Here is a 12,171-nt window from a genome sequence, read left to right as displayed (position 1 = left end):
CCCAGGTCCTAAGTTCAAGCCCCACAACTTGCCAAAAAAAAAAAAAAAAAAGAAGATAAACATGCCACAGTTCAAATTTATAGGCAATGTAGATGAAGTTGTTCTTTTGTCATTTAAATTACCAACAGCAAAATGAGGTGATTTAGAGTTTGGGTAGTAGAAAATAACTCATTGGGAACAGGTTCTGTCAAAATCTCTCTTAAACATCTGATTTTACATCAACAGAAAATACTTGCAGGAAAGTCTACAATTAGAATCAGAAGAAGTTAAGACAACTCACTAGTCCTATGTTGAGCTATTACATAGTTTCTTTGTTAAGCTAATCATATTCTTAAAATTTTTTTTTTGCCAGTTCTTAGCTTTATCTCAGGGCCTGAGCACTGTCCTTGGGCTTTCTCAAGGTTAGAGCTCTACCACTTGAGCCACAGCACCACTGCTGACTTTTTCTATGTATGTGGTACCAAGGAACTGAACCTGGGTCTTTGTGCATTCTAGACAAGCACTCTACCACTAGGCCAAACTCCTGGTCCTTACTTCTAGCCTTTTCTGTATATGTGATACCAAGGAATTGAACCCAGTGCTTCCTGCATGTTAGACAAGCAATCTACTACTAAGCTACTCTTCTGGCCCACAATGCTCTTTCTAATAAAATAATTTTCTTTGCCAGTACCAGAGCTTGAACTCAGATCCTGGGGATTTCCTTTAGCTTTTTCATTAAAGTTGGTACCCTACTACTTAAGCTACTGCTCCACTTCCAGCTTCTCAGTGTCTCACATTTTCCCCCTGGACTGGCTTTGAACCTCAAAGGTCTGAACTTATTGAGTAGCTAAGAGGGACTTGGTTCAAATGGTAGAGCACTTGCCTAAACAAGCATAAGGTCCTTTGTTCAAAACAAAAAATTTTTAATGTTAGAGATGTAAATGTTAACCACTCTGAAAAGATCTTATGTACTATATGAGTGTACTGATTACGTGATAATGCATAAATTTGTGCAATTAAAATACTTTATTTAAAAAAGTGTCTATAAAACAATTACATGCCACTACTCTTAATACTGAAAACATTTCAATAAATATCCAATTACTCTATTTTCTTAGGACTACTTACAGCTCTAATAAAAATTCATTCACGACCGGGAGTTTGGCCTAGTGGTTAAAGTGCTTGCCTAGCATGCATGAAGACCCGGGTTCGATTCCTGGGTACCACATACATAGAAAAAAGCTGGAAGTGGTGCTGAGGCTCAAGTGGTAGAGCTCTAGCCTTGAGAAAGTCCAAGGACAGTGCTCAGGCCCTGAGCTCAAGCCCAGGACTGGCAAAAAAAAAAAATAAAAAAAAAAATTCATTCACTAAAAACCAATCAAACAAAAATGATGACCACAAATTCCTACTGAAGGTCAGAGGAGATGAACTGTCCATTTCAGCCATAAGCTTACCTTAAAAAACAAAGGCAGAAGCTGAAGCTGTTCTGTGACTGCTGTAGAAAAGGATCTTCCTGCACTTGCCATAAGCCATTTCAATACTATTTGGGAATAAATATGCATAATTAATCACCACAAAGAACAAATGACATTATCATTTCAGTGTCAAATGGTCACTTGAATAACTCTTTAGTGTTCTGAAGGAAATGAATACTTCATAAATGTAGACACTGACCACCAGTGTAACAACTCATGACAAAGACTATCAAACTGTGGAGTACTGACGTTACTCCACAAGGATATCCAGATTAGTAATAGTGCACTAAGTATCTAAACCAGCACATATTAAAACTCTCAGTAATTCTAAATCAGTTAAAATAATGATTTAATAGCTTATATTTAGAACCCTTGAAACGTTTTAGATACAAAACAACAGAATACCCTAAATAGCCAAAACAATCCTGAGAAAGTTGGAAGACACACAAAGATTGCAAAATTTACTGCAAAGTTACTAATCAATAGTGTGGTTCTGATCTAATGACAGGCACATAAACCAATGGAGAGTTAAGAATCTAGAAATACTCTCAAAAAAAAAAAAAGAATCTAGAAATAAATCCTCACAATGTGATGGTCGATGAACAGTGCCAAGTCTCTTCAATGGAGAAAGGACATTCTTTTTAACAAATGGCACTGGAAAACAATGTCCACACGCAAAATAATGAAGATAGACCCTTACTTTGTATCACACACAAAAAACAAACTCAAAATAAAAAGACCAAAAGTAGGCCAGAAATAGAAGATCAAAACTTAAAAAAAACTCTCCCAAGACACTTATAAGAGGGAAACATTATAACATTTGATTTGGAAATAATTTCCAAAGGAAACAACAACAAAAACTCAGCAAACTTGAACTTTACTCATACAAGGACAAATTAAGTGTGAAAAGGTTTGTGAACAGAAGGCTAAACACCAGTAATGCAAGCTTGTAATTCTAGCTACTTTGGTGGCAGAGTGAGGGAGGATTTTGGTTCAAGGCCAGGCTGTGTTCTGCTGGGAGAGGTAGCAGATACTCACCACCATCCCAGCTACACAGAAAGCAGAGAATCTCTAGGCTGGTAACAACAGTAACAACAACAAAAAGCTCCCCCAAAAGTTCACAACACCCAATCTCAATAGGAAAGCTTGTGCGCTGTGGTTTGAGTATGTCATTCCAGCTTTGAGGGAACATACATAGGAGGGTGAAAGTCTAGAATGGGCTGGCAGGAACTAAAGAACCTATCTCAAATATAACCAAACCAAAAAGGGCTAAGCTAAAGGCTTTGGTTCAAGCAGCAAAATCCTTGCCAAGCTCATAAAAAGCTGAGTTCAAATTCTCAATTAAATTCTCAAGTTCTCAATATTGCCAAATTCAGAAAATGCACAAATTATCTATCTAAGAAAGTACTGATGAACAGGTTAGAGTCATAACTCAACAGAACAAAACATCATAATTCAAAAAAGGACAAAGAAAATCTGAGTTAACATTTCCCAAGAAAAACAAACAAATTGGGCCAGGAGCATAGGAGTGTAGGAGCGTAGCCTACTGGTAGTGCTCACCTAGCAAACACGAATCCATGGATTTGATTTCTCAGTACCACATACACAGAAAAGGCCGGAAGTAGTGTTGTGGCTCAAGTGGCAGCGGGCTAGCCTTGAGCAAAAGGTATCCAAGGTCAGTGCCCAGGCCCTGAGTTCAAGCTCCAGGATTGGCCAAAAAAAAAAAAAGGCCAGGAGTTTGGCCTAGTGGTAGAGTGCTTGCCTAGCATCCATGTACTACTGGGTTCAATTCCTTGGTACTACATACATAGGAAAAAGCCAGAAATGGTGCTGTGGCTTAAGTGGACAGCATTCAGGCCCTGATTTCAAGCCCCAGGACTGGCAAAAAAGAAAAAGAAAAAAAAATGTACAAATGGCCCATACACAAATCAGAAAATGTTCAACATCAGCTTTCAGTAGGTAAGTGTTAATCTAAACTACAAGTTAACTTTTTGTACCCATTAGGATGGCTATACTTGGACTAAAAAATACCAGCAGAAAATGTGTGTGTTGACAAGGATGTGAGCCAACTGGTAGAACTCTTGTGTATCTGATACTTAAAATGCAAAATGTGCACCTGCTGTTGAAGTTTCACAGCACTTCAAAATATTAAGCAAAGAAAGCACCCCATAGCCAGAAATTTCAGTTTTAACTACCTACCTACCAAACAAACAAAATAAAAGCAGGGACTCAATTAGGTTAGTATATATCAATGTTCATAGTAGCATTATTCAAAATAGTCAAAGGGTAGAAAGAACCCAAATGTACACGAAAATGAACTGTAAAATGAAAATAAACTAGGAATCAATTTCATATTCACAGCACAGAAAGAAATATGTGAAGTGAAACATGGAAATACTGACAAGAGTTACTCAGAAGGGACTGACTAGTTTACTGATGGCAGAAAATGTGCTTGAGGCTAGGGGTAGAAAAAGTTACTGTTAAATACATGAAGTTGTGTATGATAAATAGAGTACAAATGTACTTAATGTCAATAAATTGTACACGTGGTATTTCAAACTGAAGAAAGTGGAGGAAAAAACTCCACAGGAGAATCAAAATACACATCTCTTTTCAAGGGAATTTCTACAGACTTTAGCCACTCACTGGTTTTTAAGAGTTTAATGCCCTGAGTTCGTTCATCTTCTTCACCAATTCCATTTTCTTCCATAATATGGTTCTGAATTTCTTCATCCACATCCATGAGAGGTTTTAATTTCTCTAGAATTCGAGCAGTAAACTCAGGGATACAAGGGGATGTTGTTGGCGCAGTATTTGGCAAAGAAACATCTATCATAAATATGTAGGTCAGCACACTGTTAAATAAAATACATAATGGTAAGAGGCCCCACATAATCATGAAAACTGAGCTATTAAAACTGGGAAAAAGTTATGACTCAAGCAAAGTAAGCTTTCCTAAGACAATTTCTGGAGAGGGTGTGAGATTGTCCTTATGTGTAAAAGAAGCTTTGTAATTTTGAGGTGCTAAACCTGGTGGGTGGCCATTTTTCACCGCTGGCTTCTGAGCACACTGATTTCCTAGGTTTACATGCAAACTCTTGCTTTATTTTCCATAGCACAGATTTGAGGAAAAAGGTATAATGAAGTTCCATGGAAACATGATCAGTATGTATTGCAAGATATTAAAAAAGAACTCAAAAGATGAGAGAAAGAAAAAGAGAGAGAAAGAGAGAGGGGGGGGGAATATCATACCTACCTTCCTATTCTTTCCCTGACATTTTTGTAAACCTGGGTGAGTTTGGGTTCCAAGTACTTCAGTAGTCTATGCAGTAACTCAGGCACTCTCCATTCTTGCTGGGCAAGGCCGCCCTGCAGCACATAGAGTCGGCTAGAAGTGAAGGACAGATGCACCACATCAGATTCCCTCCTTACCTGTCTGTACTCATAATCTACACTTCACTCACAAAGCATCCAAAATTCAAAATACAGTAAGATACCTAATTCATGTGCTTAATGATTTTTTAATCAAGCATAGTCATTAAAAAAAAAAAATCAAGGGCTAGAGGTAGGGCAGAGCAACTATCTAGCAAATTGCCCTGAGTTCCAATTACAGGATGGCCAAACACAAGCACAATTTCTTAAAAAAAAAAAAAAAAATTGAAAATTTTTTTTTCTTGCCAGTCCCAAAATGTTGAACTTCTATGTGCACTTTATGTAGGTCAGTTGATGCTGCATTGTGATCAGTTGTGGTGAATAACATGCTAGGTGTTTCTCTACAAATAATATTGTGAAAATATCCTCCCCAAAGCAGTAATGTGCAAAATGCAAGGTAAGTTATATAATACTTCTTCCAAACCAAAAAAAGTAAGTAATGAGTTCCATTTAAGTTTAATTAAGTGAACACTTTAAATCTGTTGAAAGGTGGTATGACTTCAGCATATATTGGGTGGTATTATGGGAAAATGAAATCAAGGAGCAGTAATTTTACCTGACTGGTATCAATGTGGACTATATACCCACAGCTACTGAGAATCTTCCCAAGAAAATTAAAGGAAATGTAGACTTAAGAATACTCAATGGCTTCAGGGTCTGGAAGTTTGGCCTAGTGGTAGAGTGCTTGCCTAGTATGCATGAAGACCTGGGTGTGATTCCTTGGTACCACGTACACAGAAAAAAAGCTGGAAGTGGTTCTGTGGCTCAAGTGGTAGAGCTCTAGCCTTGAGAAAACCCAAGGACAGTGCTCATGCCCTGAGTTCAAGCCAAGACTGGCAAAAAATAAATAAATAAAAATAAAGAATACTCAATGACTTCATCTTTAAAAAGAGCCTATCTTCTCAAGTTTTCAAAGTTAACAAAGAACTTATTCTACTTTAGTGGAATCAGAGATAAGAGTCTATTGGTCTTTAGTGCCCAGGCTGGCTTTGACCCGTGATCCTCAGATCTCAGCCTCCAGAATAGCTAGGATTACAGGTGTGAGGTACCTTACCCGACTCAATCTTGGAAATTTCCATTACTCAGTAATGTTTTTTGGTTGGTGTCCCCAACCAGCTAGCCTCCCCATGCTGAGGACTGAATTTATTATGCACATGAGGCAAGCAACTCTACCACTGAACTACATCTGAGTCCCTCTTCCTTGTTTCTTTCTGTTATTGTTGTTTTAAATAGCTTTACAAAGGGGTCATCATTTTACATGTCTGTTATGTTTTTTAACCGGAAAGAATGGGGGGAAAAAATGAGATGTGATAAAAAAGTCAACACTGTCAAACTCAAAAGAGCAATCCCAAAGATTTGACAACAGAGAAGGCTGGAAATAGTTAAAGTTGAAATTTCTCAAGTTTTCTTTCTTTCTTTTTTTTTTTTTTTGCCAGTCCTGGGCTTGAGCTCAGGGCCTGAGCGCTGTCCTTGGACTTTCTCAAGGCTAGAGCTCTACCACTTAAGCCTCAGCACCACTTCTGGCTTGGCTTTTTTCTATGTATGTGGTACCGAGGAATCGAACCCGGGTCTTCATGCATGCTAGGCAAGCACTTTAACCACTAGGCCAAACTCCCAGCCCTTTCTCAAGTTTTCTACAATTCTCCTACTTGTTCCCAAAGGAGAAATAACAAAATACTATATACTGTACTAAACTGAATCACACTGACTTCTAGGAAGAAGTAATTATTTCATCTGTTATTTTTTGGTGAATAAACCACGTATTTCCATTTTTGTGTTTTGATACTCTGTAGTTCATCAGGCCTCAAAGTGGTGATCTTCTGGATTGCCAAGATTACAGTCATGCAACACCTACTGACCAGCAACCCACTTGTAGTTATCTATCACTTAACTCAAAATCAGCTGAATAAACGTCACAGATTTTATTACCATGCATCTACAAAGGATCCTCCTTCACCACTCAATGGTGATTCCAGTAATAGCTCAAAAAGCCAATGAAGTTTCCGGGGATCTCTGCTTTCCTGTGTTGAAAACATGAAGTAAAAATTAAACAGGGAGCCTAAGAGTCTACAAATATATCATACATACACACATAGATACATACAAGTATTCAGGAAGAAAATCAAACTAAAACTGATAAGTGAGTCAAATTTAAATGTAGTTACCAATTCTCATAATTAACAAAAAATCTTACTTCAATAAGTTGTTCTGAAAGTATGAGCTATGGATGTAACTGCTAAACACTTACTATGTTGAATTATGTGCTTTTACTGTATGTAACCTGCATTTCCAAACACATGGCTTGACTTGTCACTTAATTTAAAAATGCCTTATTATAGCACAGAAGATTATCACTCAAAGCTTACTGAAAGGGCTGGAAAGTAATATTTTCAATTAAGTGAGATGACAATAGTATGACCAAAACTTTGAAATTAAAGAGGTATAATGAGGTGCCATGCATTTGGAAACAAGGCATCAACAATTTGAAAAAACACAGAAGTTAAGGAAGCAGATCTTACACAGGATGTTGCTATACAAGTTCCCCAGTCATTGTAAGTTTCTACTGTAATGTTAGACAGAGCTGTTCTTAGAAGTGGGCACAGAAGCTCCCAAAGCTTCTCCACCTAGACAAATCAAACATAAGGTAAAAGTTAATGACACTCGGAACTTTTTTCTTAAAATCTCTTCTAGAAAGGCACACAAACAAAAAGTGACACAACATTTATTTTTTAGAGCACACAATAACCTAAGATTACTTCACTGTGCTACATTATACACATTCAGATAAAGGCCGACTACCCCCAAAATTCTGCTTTGTAAAGAGATAATTTTATACAAATCTTTATAAAGTCTTTATTACTACTGAAAAGTTCTCTTGAAATTTTGAAACGCACAGAATTTTGGGCTGAAACAAATACTTATTTTGTGATTTGTACATGCTTATTGAACTTAATTGAATAGTGCTTGATTATTAAGATAATCTAGGAATTAGCTTCAAATTCAGGTCTTAGGTAATTTACACAATTTAGCTATAAGAAGTTCAGCGAGTACAAAGTTGGTCCATTTTGAGACCTTGAAAAACATTAATGTAGAGGAGCAATCTAACATCTTCCTTTCTTAACACCTCCTAAGGATACCCATTTAGTTTTACGAAGGAAAAAGAAAAAATAAAAACCAGGAGGGAAAATCTGAGACAATATCCACTGAAAGCATCAGGTATACTATTTTTTTGGTGGGTCATGGGGCTTAAACTGGACCTGGAAACTGTCCTTGAGCTCTTCAGCTCAAAGACTATTGTCCTACCCTGGAGCCAAGCCCCACTTCTTGTTTTCTAGAGGTTAAGTGGAGATAAGAGTCTCAGGTCTTTTTGTGCCTGGGCTGGCTTTGAACCTTGATCCTTACATCTCAGCCTCCTGTAGCTAGGATTACAGGTGTGAGCCATCACGCTGGGCAGTAGGCATACATTTTTTTAAAAGGCAAGAAGGGTATGTTTTAGAAAACAGCTAATTCAAAAGTAGTCTAATGACACAAACAAGGGTATATATGACATGTTATAAAATCTTGTGAGTCAACGTGTTTACAGTCCAAATAAAAGCTGGCCACACATGATGTCTTCTCTCTGAAAAAATATTGGCTTGTATTTGGGTATCTCTGACTTTGAGGCAGGTATGTGAAACTAAACCTTACAAATACTAAGAAACATTCTAACAAGTAATTTCATTTCAAACCCAAATTCTACAAGACTAGGAAATTAACATAGATAGGCAAGAAAACAGAGAGTAGATTTGGTAAAAGGATGGAGAGGGTCTATAAAATAATCCCTAAGGGATACAGTCTAGTGATGGGAACTAAAGTTCCAGGATTTTCCTCCCTTTCAAAGAATCTACAACACTTTTTTTTGTAAAAAGAACAAATAAACAATGACAAAAACCTAAAGATAAAACCAACAAAACGAAAAATAAACCCCAAAGCATAGTGGCTCATTCTTGTAATCCTCACTACTCAAGAGGCTAAGATCTGAAGATTACAACTTAAAGCCAGTCCAGGCAGGAAGAAAGGCCCATGAGATTCTGCTCTCCAATTTAAAGATAAAAAATTTAAAAAGCTGGGTGGGGTGGTTCACTCCTGTAATCCTAGCTACTCCAGAGGCTGAGATCCGAGGACTGTGGTTCAAAGCCAGCCCAGGCAAAATAACAACTAAAAAAAGCTTATGTTGAACTGTGGTCCACATGATAAGAGCACTAGACTTGAGCCCAAAGGGATAGCATGCAAGCCTTGAGTTCAAGCCCCAGGATTGACACAAACTAAAACTAAAACTTTTTTATATTTTTTTGGTTGGTCATGGGGCTTGAACTCTGGGCCTGGCTATCCCTGAGCAATTCAACCCAAGGCTACTGCTCTACAACTTGAACCACAGCGCTACTTCTAGTTTTCTGGTGCTTAACTACAAATGAGTCTCACAGACTTTTGTGCCCAGATTGGCTCTGAACGGTGATACTCAGATCTCAGCCTCCTGGGTAGCTAGGATGACAGGTGTGAGCCACCAACATCCAACATCCTTGACTTCTTATACTCATAGTATTCACAAATAATTAAAAATTTTGAAGATACAAGGCAATCTATAGATCGTGTGTGTGTGTGTGATAGGTACTCGAAAGCAATATACACACACTTAATGTAATTAAACAGCATATTTTAAGTACCAATTCTGAAAGTGATGGGAATTCTGTATAAATACTTAGCTTAAAGATGTACATCACCTTTTCAAATGTCCAATGCTTAGAACCTCTGATTAAACCAGCTATAATTTCTGCAACACACCGCTGGGTACTTTCATGAGAATCCGCAACCAAACGCTCTAAATGGGGCTTTAGAACTGGCAGAAAGGCATCGTCAAAGTTTCTAAATATACCCTATAAAAACCAAGAAAAAATTCAGCACTCAAGCAACTAACATTTCAAGTGTATCTATAATACACTTGCAATTATTTTATACATTACTGTCCTGACAGACTCCAGCAATCTCCCATCAGAACTGCTTAAATGACTAGAAATTACCATAGATAGATTTTTGCGCTTAAAATATCATGCCTCAAAACTCAAATGTATATAAATTCACAGTTTTTTTCTTGCTGTTCCTAGTATTACTCAGAAAGTTAAAGATAAATAGGACTTTTTTTTTTCTTTTTCTTTTTGGGCAATACTGCAGTTTGAACTCAGACCACCTCGTAATTGCCAGCCATGCACTCTGTTGATTACAGTAGACTGTAATCCCCATAAATTTATGCTTCTCCCATTCCAGGTACATCCAGGTACATGTCAGGATTTTTTTACTGGGATCTAAAGAATTTTTTGTTATCTGGCCTCAAACCTCAGCCTCCCAATTTAAACCTCCCAAGTAGTTTTAAAACAGGCAGAAGGCTTAATTCAAATTGCAATTAAACTTTATGAACTTATAAACTGAACAATCACTAGGTTTCATGAGGAAAGGGTAATGCACACACACATTACAGTTACCTTAAAGAGGCAAAAACGTCGAGGATTAAACTTATCTTTTCCTTTTCTGTCTTCTAAAGATAGAAAAGTAATTAACTGTTCAACAAATTTAGGATCAGAAAAATGATCAAACACAATCTGTTCTGCCTATAAAATTGAAAACAGAAAAATATTCAGGGTTAGAATGTGTTTATAAACATGATTTTTTTTGAGAGAGAGAGAGGGGTTCAGTCGAGGGGCTTGAACTCTGGGCCTGCGTGCTGTCCCTGAAATCTTCAGCTCAAGGCTAGCAATCTACCATGTGAGCCACCGTGCCACTTCCAGTTTTCTGATAGGTAACTGGAGATAAAGAGTCTCATGGTGTTTTTGTGCCCAGGGTAGCCTTCAGATCTCAGCCCTTTGAGTAGCTAGGATTATAGGTATGAGTCACTGACACCCAATTGTTTGTTTCTTTGAGTTTTTTTTTTTTTTTGGGGGGGGGGGGGTCATGGGGCTTGAACTAGGCCTGGGTGCTTTCCCTGACCTCTTCAGCTCAAGGCTACGGCCCTACCCCTTGAACCACAGCACCACTTCCGGTTTTCTGGTGGATAATTGGAGATAAGAGTCTCATGGTCTGGGCCCGGAGTTTGGCCTAGTGGTTAAAGTGCTTGCCTAGCATGCACGAAGACCCAGGTTCGATTCCACGGTACCACATACATAGAAAAAGCCGGAAGTGGTGCTGAGGCTCAAGTGGTAGAGCTCTAGCCTTGAGAGAGTCCAAGGACAGTGTTCAGGCCCTGAGCTCAAGCCCAGGACTGGCAAAAAAAAAAAAAAAAAAGAGTCTCATGGTCTTTAGTGTCTGGGTTGGCTCTGCTGGCTTTGAACTGCAATCCTCAAATCTCAGCCTCCTACTGAGTAGCTAAGATTCCAGGCATGAGTCACCGTGTCCCTCTTAAAAATAATTTTTAACTTTCATAGAATATATGGTTTCTAAAAACAAAACTGAATCTCCATCAAAAAATAGTAAATCCATAATAAGAGCTAAGGCTTTTCCTTTATATCCTCAAGCAAGTCTGGATCCCATTTCTCATTCTGTGAATTAAAACTAACCAATGTTATGTTTGGGAAATAAAGGCAAAATGCTTCAGTATCATCTACTGTGGAAGTGGTGAAACTCTTTAATCTAGAAACCAAACTAACTGCAACTGTTTTCAAATTTGTAGATCAGAACTAAATTTATGCCATCGTTCACTCCAGGACAACTTAAAAGTCATTACTTAACTTTGAAAATGGTAATAGCAGTATACTCAAAAAGATTGCTTTTTCTTGACTCTACCAGCATCAATTTTATCATATGCAATAAAACAAAAAAACTCCTCACTTTTCCTTTTTAAGAAGCTGTACCAGGAAGTGGTGCTGTGGCTCAAAGTGGTAGAGCACTAGCCCTAAGCTAAGAGCTCAGGCATAGTACCCAGGTCCACAGTTCAAGCCCCATGACCAACCAAAAAAAAGAAGCTGTACCAGACAGAATCGATAAAAAGAAACAGAAACTAGCAGCTAACTACATAAAACAGTACCCAAAGGGAAACTATATGAAATAGTAACTTCAGTACAGCTTTATGAGACCTATGAACTCAAACTAGGTTGGTGATAGGAAAGCAGTACACATAAAATCAGATTTATTCTGTTGTGCACTGAAATACTGAACTGGAAGAAATAAACCAGTACAAAAATGAATTTGAGGGTTTGGGAGTTTGGCCTAGTGGTAGAGTGCTTGCCTAGTATGCACGAAGACCTGGGTTCAATTCCTC

At 37.9% G+C, this 12,171-nt stretch overlaps 1 protein-coding gene across 2 annotated transcripts in view; it reads right to left on the bottom strand.

Moving 5' to 3' along the window:
- Window positions 1–12,171, bottom strand: part of Psme4 (proteasome activator subunit 4) — a 99,179-nt gene that overhangs the window by 12,936 nt on the left and 74,072 nt on the right. For both annotated transcript variants that reach the window (XM_090336925.1, XM_090336926.1), the window contains 7 exons: window positions 10,403–10,528; window positions 9,647–9,799; window positions 7,406–7,510; window positions 6,816–6,907; window positions 4,711–4,842; window positions 4,101–4,309; window positions 1,434–1,519 (listed from right to left, as the gene is read on the bottom strand). In XM_090336925.1, coding sequence (XP_090193051.1) covers window positions 1,434–1,519; window positions 4,101–4,309; window positions 4,711–4,842; window positions 6,816–6,907; window positions 7,406–7,510; window positions 9,647–9,799; window positions 10,403–10,528 — 903 coding nt within the window. The remainder of the gene's footprint in view (window positions 1–1,433; window positions 1,520–4,100; window positions 4,310–4,710; window positions 4,843–6,815; window positions 6,908–7,405; window positions 7,511–9,646; window positions 9,800–10,402; window positions 10,529–12,171) is intronic.

This window comes from Megascapheus bottae, chromosome 7 (assembly GCF_031878675.1).
Source record: "Megascapheus bottae isolate mThoBot1 chromosome 7, mThoBot2.hap1, whole genome shotgun sequence".
Taxonomy (NCBI): Eukaryota; Metazoa; Chordata; class Mammalia; order Rodentia; family Geomyidae; genus Megascapheus; species Megascapheus bottae.
Note: the sequence above shows the minus strand (reverse complement) of the source record. Positions and strands in the feature narration are given on the sequence as shown.